Source organism: Balaenoptera ricei, chromosome 11, assembly GCF_028023285.1.
Source record: "Balaenoptera ricei isolate mBalRic1 chromosome 11, mBalRic1.hap2, whole genome shotgun sequence".
Lineage (NCBI taxonomy): Eukaryota > Metazoa > Chordata > Mammalia > Artiodactyla > Balaenopteridae > Balaenoptera > Balaenoptera ricei.
Window position 1 is genome coordinate 56,842,710 of NC_082649.1, and position 18,794 is coordinate 56,861,503.

At 44.4% G+C, this 18,794-nt stretch overlaps 1 protein-coding gene across 3 annotated transcripts in view; it reads left to right on the forward strand.

Moving 5' to 3' along the window:
- The window catches only part of STAC (SH3 and cysteine rich domain), a 100,711-nt gene that overhangs the window by 30,714 nt on the left and 51,203 nt on the right, over nucleotides 1-18,794 (forward strand). For 2 of the 3 annotated variants that reach the window (XM_059939152.1, XM_059939154.1), the window contains exon 2: nucleotides 5,519-5,795. In XM_059939152.1, the coding sequence (XP_059795135.1) occupies nucleotides 5,519-5,795 (277 nt within the window). The remainder of the gene's footprint in view (nucleotides 1-5,518; nucleotides 5,796-18,794) is intronic. The other variant, XM_059939153.1, reaches the window with a different exon arrangement.

Genomic DNA, 18,794 nt, shown 5'->3' on the forward strand with positions numbered 1-18,794 from the left:
CCCTCATTTAGCCCAGGAATTCTCTCTTATCTTTGAATAATGCTGCCGGTCTAGTCATTCTGAAGTCTTCTTCAGGATCCAATTATTTCTTTATGTCTTCTCTAATGATTTTCATCTTCTTGTATCTTTGTAATAAGTCCTGTGTTTTATGTGAGCTTCTCAAACATAACCCCACATCGTAGGATCACCTTTCTGCAGAGTGAGTCCTTTTTGCTTTTACCTTTCCTGTTTTAAATTTTACTGTGGTATTTACTGCTTGCTACAAATTCTTTTCTTAACTCTAGCGAATCCCTTCCTTTCTAACTAAGTTTGATCATCTCAGCTTTCGTATCTTATTTTTCAGAGATTATATGTTTCCAAATGTATTGAAAGCACAGAGTGTATATAAAATTTACTTTTTATTCCAATAGTAAGCGTTCTCACAACTATGTTCTTCCTTTACCACCTGAGTGGTATAATATTTACTTATGTTTTAGAGGTTTTCACACACACCATATTATTGGTTTATGTTTTATGTTCTTTCATTTCTAAATGAAACGAGTTTTTCAAGATCTGGAATTTCTGCCTAAATATAGTGAGAAAAGTCGCCTTTGATCACTTTAGGAGTCAGGTAGATGTTGTTAGAGTCCTTGTATTATGTCTTGAGCTAGAAGGGAGGTTAATGTAAGTACATATCATTAGTTGACTGAGACAGCAGCCTCAGGAATCACATAGAATAAGCAAATGGTACATCTTCAGTAAATGTCGGCCATTAACAGCAGCAGCAGCATTGATCAATTTTGACTCCATAAAATTTTAAATTCATCCTCTGTAAACACGTTGAGTAAACAAAGTCAAAGATGAATGACAAACTGAGGGGACAAGGAGAGGAAAGTTTTCATCTCACTTGGGGAGATAACATGGGCAGATATTCATTTTATAGCACTAAACTCAATCTTGTGAGTGAAAAAAAAAGCATGGGAGATGTAACTCACTCTTTAATTGTGGTCTAATATTCCATCGAATGGGGTACTGGATTAATTAACTGTTCCTCTATGGATGGACATTTGATTGCTTCTAGTATTTTCTTGAGGCAGAGACCTGCATTTGTTCACCAAAATCCATTTTCATTTCTTCCTGGCTATACAAATGGCAGATAAAGTTTTTATAAATCTATAAAATATGTACATAACAATAAAAAGATCTATAAACTACTAGATAATGATTAAATTTTGAGCAGTTATTTTCTGCCCAGATAGCAGTTCATAGGTACCATTCCCTAATAAAACTAACCAGGGTTCCTTGGAGAAATGCTGGCTGCAAGACTGGAACAGGGAAAATATAAGATAAGCCTGGAGAACCCTGTAGTGTCAGCAAGTAAGGAAATCTTCAAAGATAGTCAGGGCATGTGGAAAAGGACACAGATTCAAACCTAAAGGAGCTTCCAGTGACCAAACCTAGGACAATTAGAGTAACAAAATGATGGTAGTAGGAAATTGTAACTCAGAGTAAAGCAAAGATCCATCAGTCCATACAAATAGAAACAAATAATTAATAAATAGGTGAAGAGGAGGAGAATACTAATTAATTAATATAGAAGGATAATGGAAATAGACTATCACCATTAGGCAAACACCAGGTAATAAGTTTTGCAGGCAAGAATCATGGATGGATGTTGAAATTAGAGGACAAATGCATGATCAGAAACAGGATATTTACATCATCTCAAAGTAGTTCCCCTATGTGAAACTCTTTCATTACAAAGAGAAAAATAGTAACTTTACAGTGGAGCAGCCTGGCTAATATCACCTCAGCCCACTGACCAAAGTTAATATCACCAGTAACAGGACATACTGACGTCAGGTACCTCCTAATATGCTGCACTGAGAAGAACACATCACTTTTGTCCTATTCTTACCGAAAATATATAACCTCAATCTAATAATGAGAAAACATCAGACAAACCCAAATTGAAGGACATTCTACCAAATACTGTTTTGTAGACCTCAAAAAGGTAGAGGTTATGAAAGACAGGAAAGACTGAGGACCTAACATAGATCGAAGAGACTAAGGAAACGAAACTAAATGCAATATGGAATCCTGGATTGGATCCTGGACCAGAAAAAAAGGCATTATGGGACAACTGGAAAATCTAATAAGATCTGTAGATTACTTAACAGTTTTATATCAGTGTTAGTTTCCTGGTTACAATCAATTTACTATATTGTACTATGTAAGACGTTAACATTAGGGGAAAGTGAGTGAAAGTTACACGGGGATTCTACTATTTTGCAATCTTTGTATTACTAAAATTATTTTTAAATAAAAAGTTCAAAAAAAAATAGGTCATGCAGTTTTCACTGCATTGCTCTTTCATAGGTGAGCAATCCAGAGCCCTGCTGAATTGAAGAATTCAGAATAATTTTCTAACACCTAATAGCTAATGTTTAAAATCAGTAGTTTTTTTTTTCCTCATTTGGTGTAATCTAACTCTGGGGTTTTTTCTTAATTATCTGAAAGAAGCAGATCTGTTGTTCATTTGACAAAAGAAACTGCCCTTAGCCCTTATCTTTAGCTAAATAGATTGTTAAAACCAGAGAAAGCATCAGATGGGGCTTTAAACAGAATTGGGATTCTATTTGCTGCTCTGATTCTCCAAGCTGCTGTTAAACCAAAAACCGTTTACTAGGTTCCTATAAATCTAACGTGCAGCTTTAGAGGGGTTCTGCAGTGCTTTCAAAATGAAAAGTCAAGGATCAGAAACAGTGTATGAAATACACAAAGGATTCAGCCTGTAAACTGACAATCCATTAGCCACTTTTTTCAACACCTAAGTAAGTTTTTCTTGAGTTAACACAATACAAAATAGCAGAACCAGAGTATGGAAAAGTCTCCAGATGTAGACTCAGATACTTATGTTCAAGTTCTTTTTTTTCAATTGAAGTATAGTTGACTTACAATATTATATTAGTTTCAGGTGTACAACATAGTGGTTCAATGTTTTTATAGATTATATTCCATATAAAGTTATAAAATATTGGCTATATTCCCTGTGCTGTATGTTACATCTTTGCAGCTTATTTATTTTATACCTAGCAGTTTGAACCTCTTACTATCCTACTATATATGTATATATGTATATGTATGTGCGTGTGTGTGTGTGTGTGTGTGTGTGTGTGTATCTGAATCACTCGCCTCCTGCCTAAGTCTCCCTTCCTCCAGCGTCAGTCCAATTTATAGCCAGAAAGACTTGATGTGCAGAAGGTGTGTTCTGCTCCTTTGCTGGTTCCAGGCCCTCACCTCTGTGGGGCTCAGTCTCAGAGCGATTGCTTCATAGCCCCCTCGCAGTTAGCTTTGCTGGAGATGGAGGGTCCTCTTCAAAATAAGTGCTGTGCTCCCAAGGGCTCGTGACTCCCTTCCCCTGCATCAGTGAGGATGCGCTAGGTTACGGTTCAGTAACAAACACTCCAAGATAACCCAGGAGCTCCTCCGTCCTGCTCCTTTGGCAGTTCCAGCCCCTCTGCTGGGTCTGGGCTATAGGGCGGAGGGAAAGGGACAAGAGTCTTGGCGGCCCACAGTTTCTGACCTTTTATGTAGGTTACTGCTGCTTCTCAGGCTAGCCCTTTCGGGCTGACGATGCTCCATTGCTGGTCTTAGTGGGGCTTCTCTAGAGGGCCCTGCAGGGTGTTCCCCCCCTATACAGTTCCCTGAAGTAGAACACTGGCTTCACATGGTGCCGGCCAGCTTCAAATGGGCAGCAAGGCACAATCCCACCACATGTTTGGAAGGTGGGGAGAACAGCACTGTATTGCTGTGTACACACGATAGATACTCAGCTTAATGGTTCAAAACACCAGCCATCTCTTTAGTTGATGATTCTATGGGTTGACAGTTTAAGCGGGACTCAGCTGGGCAGTTCTGCTGGTCTCATCTACGCTCCTTGATTCCCTGCAGGGAGCAGGGTGGCTCTGCTTTGGGGGTGTCACTCGAGTGATGGGGGCTTCTGGACTGTGTGTCTCTCATCGTCCTTTCAGGCTATATCGGGTTTGTCCATATGGCAGTTTGGCAGGTTTGCAAGAGGGCAGACAGAAGCATACAGGGCATCTTGAGATTTGGGCTTGGAAGTGGCTTAAAGTTGCTCTGCCACCTGCTGTTGGTCAAATTCCCCAAACCAACAAGATTCGAGGAACTCCAGCTTTGATGGGAGGAACTGCGAGGTCACCTTGCAAAGGGGCATGGGAAGGGGAAGGGTAGAGAACTGTGGCATCCACCCCAAACACTAAGACCACCACATCTTCCTGATCTTCTGCGGGAGAAGTTGGGGGGCTGATGGCTAGGTTAGGTGGCTAGACTCGGCAAGGCCAGATCAAGACATCTTGTGTGTCCAGTAGGGGTGTCTGACCACACTTGATGGAGGCCTTTATTAGAATAGTGTGATGAGCACTTTTTTGTCTACAGCTTTGGGGCTTAGACATTAATTCCAGGCAACAGGCATGGATATTCAATCACAAAAGGAAAACTGCCTTAAAGGTGAAGTGACCTACTACAGGTCATGCAGCTGCTAAGTGGTTCGTTTCTTTTATCTGGGGAGAGGGGAAACGATGCACTAAGGGCTGGTGATTAAAAAGCATAATAAATGCCAGAGACTTAAAAGACCACTGTGGCTGGGATGGGCAGAGCAAGGTGGACGGTGGTGTGAGCTGTCATTGGGATCCAGAATCTACCAGCCCATGGAGCCCATGGCAAGGAGCTTTTCTTTAAATTTATAAAGAACAAAGGAAACTCTGTGAAGGATTGTAAACAACAGGCTCACATCCTGTTTCCAAAAGACACTTCCGGCTGCCACGTGAAAACTAGATTGGAGGTGCAGACTGGACCAAACCGAGTTAGAATTCCTCCAGCCCCGTGTGGTGCCACTCCATGGGTCCCAAAGGCAAAGGAGAAATGGTCGAGTTTACCATGACCAAAACCGAGAGGTAGGGCGCAGGGAGGAGCAGAGAAAGTCAAATGGGTAATTTCACACCGTGCCCTCCTCAAACACACACACACGCACACGCACACACACTGCTTCGGACCCAAGCAGGCTTGAGAAGTTCCGGCTTGTGTTCTGTGATACTTTAGCCAGATTAATTCCGAGTCAGACAGTGGCCTCCTCTGCTTTGCTGTGTGAACAGACAGATGGCTGCCAAGGGACCACAGCAGAGAAAGACCAGCAGAGACCCCAGCATGAGGGACCCAGCCTTTGAGCCCAGGAGTTCATACAATTAATATTTCCAGTGATTCCAATTCAGAAGGCAAATGGTGTCCAAAGCAGTGGGCTCTTTTGACAACACGTGGGTGGGAGGGCAGGGAGGCAGAGAGGAGGGGCAGGCGGTGGAATAGGGGCTGCTGGCATCACCCACCCCCCTCAGGGACACCTGTGAGCCTCCCCAGGGGCTGAGGAAGTCCGTAGGAACAGAGCAGTCCGTGGAGCAGGCCTCAGCCCCACAGCAGGAGTCTGCACGATTGATCGTAAGTCTGTTCTGTCATTGCATTGCAGCTCCAGAAACTAAAACGATCACTTTCTTTCAAGACCAAGAGTTTACGGAGCAAAAGTGCTGACAACTTCTTCCAGCGAACCAACAGTGATGTGAAACTGCAGGCGGACATGCTTTCGGAGGTCAGCCCCAGCTCCAGCCTGCTCCCTTCCCCCGGATGCCTGACGTCCACAGTCACCAGGGCCGGCCTGTACCCAGGCGGCGGCAAGGCCCACGCCTTTCAGGAGCACATCTTCAAGAAGCCCACTTTCTGTGATGTCTGCAACCACATGATCGTGGGTAAGCTGTCCCTCTGCCTCCTCCTCCAGGTCCCTGCATCCCTGGAAAGCCAGGTGAGAGGGGTGTACCTGAGTCCAGGTTCCTGTGGACGACTCTGAGCCTGTCTGATATGCAGGAGGGTTGTTTGGGAGCGCTCGGGGTAACAGTGTGTGTCAACAGGTAAGGGAAGCAGGGCTGGGCAGAGGGAGATGCTGGGTTGTGGTATAGATGGAAGAAAGCTTCCAGCCGATCCCCAGGGAGCTCTCAAGCCCTGTACAGTCATCTCGCGTTGAGGCCAGAGGTCTGGGACTTTGTACGCCTGCATCACCTCTCACCGGGTACGGGCAGCCCCTGGGGAGGGGGCAAAATCTTGAACAGAGTAGTTCTTTTTAGCTAAGGGCAGTTAAGGGAGAGGAAATCCGTGGGAGGCAATCAAGGTGCTGGGCAGTTGGGGTTCGAACGCCTCTGTTCTGCAGGGAGATCTGAGTGACACATTGCAGGGTCCTCTCCAGTATGCGTGGCCGTGTCTATCTGGGGTCGCCTGGGCAGGGGGTCTGTGGCTTGGTGAGCTACAGGTGAATGACCGAGACAGGCAGCTGTGGAAGGCAGGAGACCTCAGGGAGGCACTGACCCAGGCAGGACAGGGGATTCGGTTGGAATGGTGATTACAACTCTGGACCCGGAAAGGACTCACTCGTGTTACCTCAGAGAAATGGTGATAGCCTGAGCGTCTTGGGGGTTGTGCCCAGATGAAGAGAATGACCTATAAAATGTCCCAGCTAGAAGGAAGACCTGAGCCATTGAGAGCCAGGCGCACAGAAATTCTGCAGTAAACACTCTTCTGCCTGTCCCACGGTGGAAACCCAGTGACCAAACAGATGGAGGAAACCATAAAGGTACTTTGGGTGGAACTCAGAGTGAATTGAAACCCGTTGTTTCCAGAACAGCAGCGTGTCCTGGTGATTGACGGGTCACTGCAGAACAAGAGAGAAGGGGGAAGGAGACGCCCACGTGTGCTCTCGGGGCAGTTAGGGTGTACCCACCCTAGGAGAAGTTGAAGGGCAGAAGGCTGGAATTAAGAGAGGAAATGAGGCTGGACATCAAAAGATGCAAGGCTGACTGAGATGGGGACTATCTTCCAGAGACGGTGCTGATCCTGCAGATGTGAAGCCAAGCAAAGCCTAGAGTGCCTGGACAGCCACCGAGAGGGTAACAGGTGTGAGAGACAGGCCTTCCCCACGTGGGGTCCCAATGCCAGGCCCACGCCGTACCTCCTGCTCACTTACGGCCTGGATGCTGCAGTGCTGGGCTTGGCCGTGAAGGCTTCAGGGAAGAACACTTTAAGATCAAGAGCCTGATTCCCAAGCTCGGAGCCAGGGCCCAGTGTGGCCCTGATATGTCATTCGTCTCACCTTCCAGCTCCTCAGCCCTGACACCCACCCTTCCCAGCCCCCCGTTTCCCCTTCAGTACCCATTTCCCATGGCCCAGCACCTCTTGTGAGTATGACAGTTGTCTCAGGTCGGATTCCCTAGAAGCAGAGCCTGACATGGGGACTCAAGCGCACGTAATTTACTGAGAGGGTGCTCTCAGGACAAGAGGGAGAGAGGGAAGCGGATGGAGAAGGGAAGGAACTAAACTAGGAAGTGGTCTTAGGTGGATCTTGCGGGAGTCTGGAGCATGAATTTCACCAGTTGGTCCTTCGTTGAGCCCAGCCTTTGGTATCAGTGGGCTTCCCTCCTCCTCCCATGGTGGAGGTCATTTCAAATCCCTGAGCAAAGTGGCTCATGTTCTGCCGATGGCAATTTTCTGAAGAAAGGGACAGCTGTGAGCCACGAGCAGCCAGCACAGATACCACCAGTGTTATTAGTGAGGTTTTGCTGCTATAACGAATTACCACAAACTTGGTAGCTTAAAACCACACAGATTTATTATCTTATAGTTCTGGAGATCAGAAGTCCACAGTGAGTCTCACTGGGCTAAAATCAAGGTGTCCGCAGAGCTGCATTCCTTTCTGGAGGCTCTAGGGGAGAATCCATGTTCTTGTCTTTTCCACCTTCTAGAGGCTGCCCAAACCTTGGCTTGTGACCCCTTTTTATCTTCAGTGCAATGAAGCATGGCAGTGGCAGGTCACATCTTTCTCACACCACCGTCTCTTTGGTCCTGACTCTCCCCCTTTCCTAAGGATTCTTGTGATTACACTGGACCTACCTGGATAAACCAGGATAACCTTCCCATCTCAAGGTCACCTGATTAGCAGCCTTACTTCCATTTGCACCCTTGAGTTCCCCTTGCCACATAACATAACTACTCACTAGTTCTGGGGATTAGGACATGGACATCTTTGGGAGGCCATTGTTCTGCCTATACCTACCCAGTACAGGGTATCTGGGCAGGGCATCAGCAGTGTCCACCATGGCAATAGAAGAAAACCTTAGTTGAAGATCACAAGACTGGCCTCTGCTGATTCCTTTCCATCCTGTCTCTGATGCCAGTCATGTGATAGTTGTATTCCAGCCAAAGGCTTTGTGATGTCACTGGGTGAGAGGCCATCTTACTTTGAAGTGGGCAGAGAGGTACCTTTCCATATGGTACACAGAATGGGGAGAGCGCTGACCCATGTTTTGCTCCTGGCTATTCCCATGAAACAATTAGCCCCTTCCCTTCCCAGATGAAATGAGATGAGGGAGTGAGGATGGTAGAAAGACCATGCGTGTAGGACCAGACAGCCTGGATTAGAGCCCCGTGCAGCTGTGTGACCTCGTGCCAGTGACTTGCCTTCTTTGAACCTGTGTCCTCATTTTATGTGGAGATGATAATACCACCCTCAGGGTTTTGTGCGGATTAATGAACTGGCAGAAGGGAAGTACCAGGCATCTGATAGACCTCAGCAGAGGAAGGTTATTGGAATTGATATCATTATCATTATTATTAAACAAGAAGATAGTCATTTTCCTAAGGAAGAGAAAGCTATTTAGAGGGTAAACCAAATTAGTGTAACAAAAAAAATTTTTTTGACACTTTTTAGGCATAAATAATTAAAAAAATAATGTCATGGTAACAAAATAATTAGTCCCTTGTCTACACAGCAGTGTTTTACATACACGTTAAATATTGTCTCTGATTCTGCATTTCCCATTCTGTGAGGGAGATGAATGAGCAAGCAGGTGTCTAGAAGAGTGATCAGAATGGTGAGTGGTGTGCCAAAATAAGATTGTGAGGAAACCCTGGGAGTTTGGTGTGGAAAAGACTTTGGATGTGCAACTGTGTTTTAAAATACCATATTGGAAAAGTCAAGAGACTTACTCTCTGTGCCTTTACAGGGAAGGGTTGGGAACAAGGGGTAAAGTTAAAAGACGAATTTCAGGGAGAATATAACCATTTAACTGAGGCACTTGACCAGTAATTGAAGGGCCTGCCTTATGAGTAGCGAGTAGTTTAACTTCTCCCAGGCATAGGTCGTCTTGAAGATCTTCCCCTACTTCATTATCCGATATTCTTTGAAATGAGACCCTGCTGCTTCCCAAAGAGACCAGTGTCTGTCATCATTGAATGTGGACATATCAGTGGTTTCCAGTGTAGCCGGGAAGGCAGGGTTCTGCGGTGTCCTTCACCCTTGGCCAAGACCCAGTTGGCGGGGGGAGGGTGTGTGTGGGGGTGTTTATTCAAAATGGGGAGCAACACCAGCCCCTTTTGCAACCATACACACAGGCCTGTCCTCATCCTCAGAAAACCATTATCTATTTACACTCTCATTTTCTAGTCACTATTATTATTCATGTTCTTCCTTCCAACAGGCCACATTTAGGAAGAGTGCTTTATGTCAGTCAAGGATTTCCGAAAAATCGCTGTATCACAACTACTCTAAAACTCCAGCGTGCTCAAAACAGCTTTCTTTTACTCTTACTCAGCATCTTCAGATCACCTGGGGTTTGGCTGATCCAGACTCAGCTCAGTTATTGCGTCTTCTCTCTCTTCCTTATCTCTTACCCTTTCCTTGGACCCATGGGCTGCCATGCCATGTCCTTCTAATGGCAAGGACAAGTGGAGGCATACAGAGTTTCCTAGGGCCTTGGGTTGGAGGAACCCAACTGTCACTTCTGTGGGTACTCCACCAGGATGTGGGTCAAACCCATGTCCAAGGATGGAGAAGTGCACTCTGCCCTCAGTAGCAGGGATAGCAAAGCCACCTGCGAAGGACAGAGTGAAGAATGTTAATAATCCAGCCTACCACTGGGCTTAGGATGGCCTCTGCACTACGGAGCCTTTTTTGTCTGGGAGACACTACTAAGTCTTAGAGCTAAACTACCTTCCACATCCCTTCTGCATCTGGAAGTGATGCCTGGCATCTGACCGTTACCATGGCAGGGAGGGGGTCTCATCATGTCTTTTGCTCAGAACTCTGAGGCAGTTTGGCCTCCAACTTCGTTTTTGTGTCTACCTACCTAGCTTCGGAATTTGATGCATCATTTTCAATTTCCACACAGATTTCCACCGGTCCTTTTCAAGGCAGTGCTATTCATAACCCTTAAATAGGTGATGATGAGTCTCTATTTTCAGTCTCATGACGAGTGTGAAAAGACCCACAGCCTGTGTCTTTTTAAAACAACTAATGGAAATGAGTTCACCTCTGAGGAATGTCACAGTCATTACCCTAAAGAGGATTCCAGGTACACCTCAAGTACAGTGACAATTTTGAAAGATTCTGTTTTGAAAATCACACCAAAAAAATGCTTTGTGTTAAGGAGAATTTTACTATACTTTTCTCTTCTCAGAATTAAATGTATAGTGTAACCGCCTTTTTAACATAAAAAGAAAGAGAAGAAAGAGAGAAAACGGTCAACAAGGCACACTGCTCTTTTCAAAGATGAAAACCAAGTAAACCAAATAGTAGCCTCCTTCAAAGAAAGGAGAAAGGGTATTAGAGAGGTGCTGTGAGACCGGAGGGAACGGGGAGAGGGAAAAGGCAGAGGAAGGAGGCGAGGAGAGGAAGAGGAGTGAGGTAAAGCAGAGGCTGAGGGACGTGATCCTTCCCGAAACACTGCCCAGGGCTTGTAATCTGTGATAGAGCACAGCTGATCTGCCCTTTTTCTTTACTCCGCAAACCTAACCTCCTGTCTCTACATAATCACCTGAAGATTTGTTTTCTTTAAGCCTCAGCTTATCTTCATTTTCTAAATTCTGGGGAAAGACCACTGCTATTATCCCCTTAGAATGACATTCTAGAGAACGTATTAAAGCAGGTTTTTTCCTTTCAACTGAGGACCAAAGGTTATGTAATGATGGCCAAGAAAAATCAAATCTCATTTGTGCAGTTTCTAGCTGATGGATATTTGTATAAAAATAAACGGAATCTGGCATCCTCGCTGTCTAGGATTTCTAAGTTGGCACGGACACTCAGAGTTGGGTTTACAGGGTCTCACATGTGTGCCTCGCCTGGCTGCGTAGGCCTTAAAGCTGGAAAGCCTGAACATTTGCCACCAGAAAGTGGCAGTAAAAGTAGACCAGGACCCCAGCCTCATTCCCTGCCCATCTCTTTCTAATTTCCTTGGCTCCTTCACTCATGCCTTCGTTCCCTAGTGCCAGCGTTGCCCTTGGCCTTAGACTTGACACCTGAGACTGCTCCTCCCCTGCTGACGCTGCTGTTAGGCCCCTTGGGTTAAGCAGGCACTATGGCATGCCCCCCGCCTCCAGGACATGGCTACCCTTTATGATCACCTCCTTTCCAGAAATGTGGTCACCTGTGCAAGCCAAAGATGATCAAGCCAGTCTTTCATGGAGACTTGAGAGAAATAGGCAGTTAGGTGTGTTCACCAGCCCCAATGCTGGATGCCCAAGCCTTTGGGTCAACAGGATTCAAGAGCCAGTCTTAGACCAGGAGAATCCTCTTGTACTTGCTTAGAAGAAAAATACTTCCTCCACCAAAACAGTCCACTCTTGCCATCTTTAGGCCTTGGCAGTGGGAGTTAGGGCGGGGGACTCGTCTTCACTGGACACCCAGTACATGTATTCCATCTAAGGGCACTCTGTCTTTACAATGAACTGTCTACAGTGACTCGTTTCAGGAGAGCATTGAACTTCCTTGCAGTAATCTGCATCTCACTGGAATTGCAAAGACTCGAACAAGTCAGTATGTACTATTAGCATAACTAACTCAGTGCATGAGTCCACTCTGTCAATTAAGGAGGTTTTTCTAAGGGACTCCATTCTGACACCTTGTTTCCAAAACTATTTTTAAATTGGCTAAATGCTTTTAGTTGGCAGCCACTTAGAAGACACAGCATATTAAATGGGCACGTATTTTCTAAACAAATATTTAGCAAAAAGGCTGGATTTCATTGCCTAAAATGTCAAGTTTCCTCATACAGTCACTGCAGGCAAAGGCGCATTTACTTTCTAACTGTCCGAGTAGCAACCACTGGGGAAAACAATAATGGCTTTGTCTTGGGTAAGAATCCCTAAAACAGGACAGAGTTAGAGATCCTAGTGAAAGTGGTTTATTATGGGGAGAGCCCGCAGGAGAAGGGGAATCAGAGAAACAGGACCGGGCAGGGGGAGGAGCTGAGCAAGGATGTGGTCTCAGCTGGAGTTGACGCCACATGATCCCACCCAGGGGGAGCTCTGGAACACAGATTTTATCATAGCCAAGTAGCCGCACCTTGAGACCAGGGTGTTGGCCTTTGTATACTCCTGTCGCTCAGTCATTGGCCATGGCTGCCCCCCAGGGGGCAGTGGGAGTGTGACATCCCAGACAAAGAGGATCCCATTTGGCTGAGAACAATTCTCTGAAAAAAGGCACCTGTGAGCCATTTGGAGCCAATACTCACAGTGTCAGTAAGATAAATAAAATCTAGGCGAGGCACTAACAGCCTCAGTATCTCTGTAAACACACTTTAATGCTACAAGATGCAATATAAAAACATCCTCCACTAGGAATGAATTTGAAATGCAGATGGACCTTGGCATTGTTGTACCTATAACACTGTGTTATCATTATAATGAATAATATACGGAGAGGAAATATTACATTACACTGAGTCCAGGACCTTTCTGCTATGCTTTTGTTTGACCATTAATTTAGTTGTTTCCTGACCTGTTCGGACCTCATCCGATTGCTTGAAAAAGCCATAAACATTGAAACATTAACCACACCTGGAATGGAAATATTCGCTCACCGTTGAAGTTGTTTCTTGGTGGGAAACGCCAAACAGAAATCAAGGGGAATATTAAAAAGCAAATGTAAAATCTATGTATTCTCAGGATGGAATTAAAACTCTTGAGATGCCATCAATCATTTAGCTGGACAGTTGTTTTAGGAGCTGTGCAGCTTATAAATAAGAAAATACAAGTGCTCTCTAGAACATTTTTCTTAAATTTCAGATGTATATTTTCCTTTGGGCTGTGGTATGTGTCCGTCATAAAATGTGGTACCTAGACCTCAGTGGTTTGCCCTATGGGATTGTTAATCTCTGGAGTCTTAATTGCTTACAAGTAGCAGTAAGTTAACTGCTACTTTTCTACTAGGGGACAAAAAGGCAACGTAATGCCTGGTCCAACAGAAGTAATTTCTTTGTATTCTTTGCTTCTCTGGCCCCCTTGAGAGAGTTGTGTTGCTTCTGGGGACAGGGTTTTAAGTGAAAGTAAATAAAACTGGAGCACACCCAGGGTAGGGAGATAGTGACCCTGCCGGCTGAGGAATGTTTGCAGGAGGTGGCAATGCTTGGCTGGGAGAAGACTTTGGGGAACACCGTCATTGTCTTCAAATAGCTGAAGTGATCTCATCTGGAAGAGGGTTTAAACTTGCTCGGGGTCCCAGGCGCACAATGATGGATGATACAGTGAGGCAGAGTTCAAGATGCTAAAAGGAAGAGCTTCTAAAAGTAATCCCAGAAGTAGGCTTCGTAGATTTGGGGAGGGAGGATTTTCTATAGTAAAATATGTGTTTGGAAAATGCTGTACAGTACACTCCCTTTGTATAATCACAGCACACGTTAGCATTTGGAAGTACTGCTATCCTGAAGACAACCAAGTGTTATCAGTGGAGAACAGAGGCAGTGGAGCAAATGGGTAATAACGGAGGTCTCCCTCCTGAAGATTTTCTTTTCCCTAATTCCACTCGGCTGTCATTGAACGCTCTTTGGCCTGTCTCTCTTTAATGGACACAGTTTGGAAAGCCTTTACAGTGCCTGCAAAAGCAAGTTCATTAAAGAGTTATTAAGACTTCAGTTCAGATCCCGTGTTCTCAGAGAATATTGTACTCAGCACCTTTTAACTAAAGGGGCACAAAATACTTTACAGCTAGCGTCTTCCATTAGTTTCCTGAAATTTTACGCCTGCTGCCAAGTATTTTAAGAAATACATTCTCTCTCATTTAAAATGACTTAAATGAAAAAGTAAACCACATGCCTTCCAGCAAAGATTGAGCAGAAATGGATGTTGGTAGGCTCCAAGGAAGGAGGTATGTTAGAGCCTCACACAGAGGTGGAAGCAGCTTCTGTCAGGGGCTAGTGTTATGCTCTGGGACCTCACATGGGACTGCGTGGTATCACTTGACCTGCTGCCAAAACAGAAGACAGGACCATGGGAGTTGGAGAGGACTGCCTGTGTTACCAGATTGCTCACCACGCTACCCTGCAACGGTCCTAATGTGTTCTGAGCCCATTGTCAGTGCCCCAGCGTTTTTGCTCTTCCTTCTGGAAGATCTGGGACACCCTTCCTTCCTGCCCCATTTCTCCATCCATGCCAGCACCAAATCAATGAAAAGGCTTTCTCCAGTTCCTGTGGTGACCACTTTCTCTGAACTGTCATGTCATTTCTCAAACAGTCTACCCCTTGAAGGCATGATCTGGTCTGATGCAGGTGCCTATTCCCACAGCAGGCAGCACAGCACCCACCGGCATGTAGTGGGAATTTTAAAAAGAGTAGTGAGTGAGTGGGAAAAAAATCGTCTGCCTTAAATACCAACCAACAGAAATAGAAGAACATGGAAAACTCCCTAATCCCCTTGCAAGCCATTCCCCTGGTGTATCAAGTCTCCAGCCTGCCCAAAAGGAAGCTTGACACAGAAGGCCAATTTTCTCATCTGTCATCTTTCTCTGTATTTCTCCTTTGTGTTGCATATTTTCATGTAAAGTTACTCAGCGCACAAAGTGTCATAACATGGATTCCTTCATTGTGAATTATATCCATAGCCAAATAAAACAGCTTCCTATCCTGTTTAATACTTCTGTCATGAATCCCACTGTTATAATAATGCTTCCACCTTAGTTTTTTTTTTTATAGTAATATTTTATTTATTTATTTATTTTTATATTTTTATTTTTGGCTGTGTTGGGTCTTCGTTTTTGTGCGAGGGCTTTCTCTAGTTGCGGCAAGCGGGGGCCACTCTTCATCGCTGTGCGCGGGCCTCTTCACTATCGCGGCCTCTCTTGTTGCGGAGCACAGGCTCCAGACGCGCAGGCTCAGTAGTTGTGGTGCATGGGCTTAGTTGCTCCGCAGCATGTGGGATCCAGACCAGGGCTCGAACCCGCGTCCCCCGCATTAGCAGGCAGATTCTCAACCACTGTGCCACCAGGGAAGCCCCCACCTTAGTTTTTTAATACTTGCCTGATATGCCTTTATCTACCTGTAACTTTAAACCTTTTTTGTCATGTCATCTAAGTGCTTCTTTTGAAAATAAGCATAATTGGATTTTAGATTTCTTTTTTTTTCGCATCCTAAATTTTTCTTCTTAAATGGAAGATGTTTATGCATTAGTATTCATTGTTATGAGTGAAATATTTGGCTTCCTTTTGTCTGGTACTACATGATTTCTATTCTGTGTTTCCTGTTTCCTTCCAGTTCGTGTGTGTGTGTGCATGTGTGTGATGTGTGATTTATATGTTCTTTCCTTTTAGAACCTCCACAGTTTGAAAGATATATAATATATTCTTCTCCTAACAATTACCTCTGAGGTTTTCAAAAAGCACTCTTTATTCCACATTTTTCAAGTTATTAAAAAGTAAAATAAATATGATATTTTTATTCCTCTATTATTGCAGATAAGCTTATCCAACTTTTAATCCCAACTCCCATCGTGCCAGCAATAGTATTTCCACTTCTCGTTTTTGCGAATTAAGTACAGCCCTCTTGTCAATCCATATTTTTATTGCTCTTCCGATGTTTTGCAATTCAGACATTTGAGAATAAATCTTAAGATATACATACCTTTTATAACAAGATTTATACATTGATTTAGACATTTCCAGTTTTAACTGATTTTAGTATTTACCACCAGCTCTATTCTCACGTAACATCTCCATTCTTCAGCTCTTATTTTTGTTTCTCAGTTGTTCAGTATATTTCCAGTAATATTTTTCAAGAGGATATGGTACCAAAGGCATAAGGAAGGACATTGCCATGGGCCCCCTTGCTTGGCTCATGCATCTCTTGCAGATTGGGGCAGAATGGTGAGCAGAGTCCAGTCCGGGAATTCGTGCGGTTTCCACTTAATGTCCCTCAGCCTGTTCTGCGGCTTTGTCCTCTGTCCACTCTGCTCTCACTGAAGCTAGTTGCACGCTCTCCCCTTTTACTTTAGTCCATGAAATCCAAAGATCTGAGAACTGCTGCTTTATGATAGTAACTAAATCATCTGTACTATCAGTTCTAACCTTCACTTCTTCTAATAAGGATTTTGATTGTGAAATTTTATTTTTTTGCTGTCCTGTATTCCCCATGCATTCTTCCAGGTTTTTTATTCCTTCTTTTTTTTTTGGCCCCCTGAACCACTCAGCATGTGGGATCTTAGTTCCCCAACCAGGGATCAAACCCTCACCCCCTGCAATGGAAGCGCGGAGTCTTAACCACTGGACCACCAGGGAAGTCCCTATTCCTTCTTTTGACTCCTTTATTGTAATATCTGGTTCTCTTGTATTTTATTGTCAACCAAAAGCAGATGCTGTCTATAATTGTCTTCTGTTTAGTATAATATAATTCTTTAAAATGCATCTTCCCTTACAACACTGTGAAAGGAGCAAAGGAGACAGGTGATTAATGCAGTCACGTAGACGAGGTGAATGGCAAATCTGACGGCGTAACCTCCTGAGGGCAGAGGCTGTGGTGTGTTGTGTTCACTGTAGCATCCTCAGCACTGAGTCTGGCACCCATCCTGTAACAGGTGTTCAGTATGAATCTGTTGAATGAATGAATAGATAAATGACTGCTCAACCATTGATGACTATTATCAGAATTATGGTTATGATTATTTTTATTATACACAGAAAAATATTCACAATTAAGAAGGTAGAACTGCAGGTAATCTCAACAGCCATGGATCCATCAAACATTGAACACCAACTGTGTACCAGCCCGGTGCTGATGTCTAATACCTTCATAAATTCAAGTGAGGACACTGAGAGGTACCAAAGGAGAAGAGACCAGAATTATCTAGAAACTGGAAGAAGTGAGGAGGAGCCCCTCACTCTTTCAAATGAAGACCTGCTGGGCCTCCTCCCATGCAGATGCTGCAGTGTCCACTCGGGAGGGTGGGTTTAACAGGCCTCATGATGCTCTCACTGGCCTTCCAAGGCCATCCCATCCCACACCCCCATCCAGAGCATCAGACTGGGATGTCCCAAAGCCACATCACTGATGGGAGAATATCTGAGTCCTGTTTGGGGGACTAGTTGGGGAAGTCGGGCACCCAAAGGAACTGTTAAGAGGCTGGTTCATCTCAGTGATGTTAGCCATACTTCCACATCTGTTCCTAAAGTTGTTTTTCTTAAGGTACACATCTGCTGACATTAGGAAGGCATGGGCACTGCCTCCCACCCTGTCCTTAAACATCTCATGATTATTGAGAATAAGAGAGGGACCAGGTGGTGACGAGAGAATCTTTATATGCATAAAAAATAAAATAAAAATTTCCCAGCCTGTCAGATACTGCTGCTATCCTATCAGTGTACGAAAGAAAATGAGGGACTTCATTCCTGTGAACTGTTTATTTTACTAGTAACTGACCAAAGTCTTAAGTGGCCAAATTTGAGGGGAAAATTGTGAAAAAAAAGGTAGCCAAGGGAAAGAGACTGTCCCTCTTAAATTATTATCCATCATGATGTTTGCAGGTGTTTTGGTGATTTCTTGAATCACAGCATAAACATGATTTCCAGAGAAATAATGTTATTCGTGCCCCAAAGAAGAGATCTGTATTTCAGCAGCCTTTTAAAATCATACCTTAGTGGAAAGAAATGACAGTACAGGAGAGTATTTCCACTGCATAAATAACTGGCCGGACAGGGGAGAATGATAATTCAAGGCAGTCTTTTGTTACATTTTTAGTCATTCTCTGAAGGTCTAGGTCACCAGCTAGATGCTATTTAGTAATATCATAGCCAATAGATTCTGAATATATGTATTTCCATGTTCTTCTGAGACCCTCTGTGCTTCATATATTTCCTCCTTGTCCCACCTACCAAGAAATTAAAAACCTGCCTAGGAAAGAAGGAAAGGAGGAGAAATCTATCAAGGTGGAGTTGGGTGGACAGAAAGTAGATGGTGAATTCTGGATACACTTTAAGCCTTTTCTAAATTTGTGGCTGCAAAACATTTTCCTGACTGTGATGTTGCCGATTTATGCCTTCCTGCTTGAGGTTAAGACCAAGCCGTGGCAGAGAAATGTAGAAAGGACCCATGATTAATTCCGTGTTTGGAAGCTAGGGATCTCCTGGAATAGGCCATCTGCTGTTAAAAACAGGGGAGGCAGAGACCTGTTGGAAGATGTGTATCCTGTGCCTGCATTCAGCTGCCAGGGCAGGGAACGCTCCACTGACCTACTTTAGAAAGGTCCCTTTGCTTGTGCAGCCCCAGGGATATCACATAAATGACAGAACTGGGCCAGTAGTAAAAAAAAAAAAAAAAAAAAAAATAGGACAGCCCTTTGTGTGTGTCTGGGGCTCAAAGCATCCGGCAGGTGTGTGTGTGTATATACGTGTGTGTGTGTGTAAGGGAGACACCTATACACTGTGACCCAGCTACGAAGGACAGAA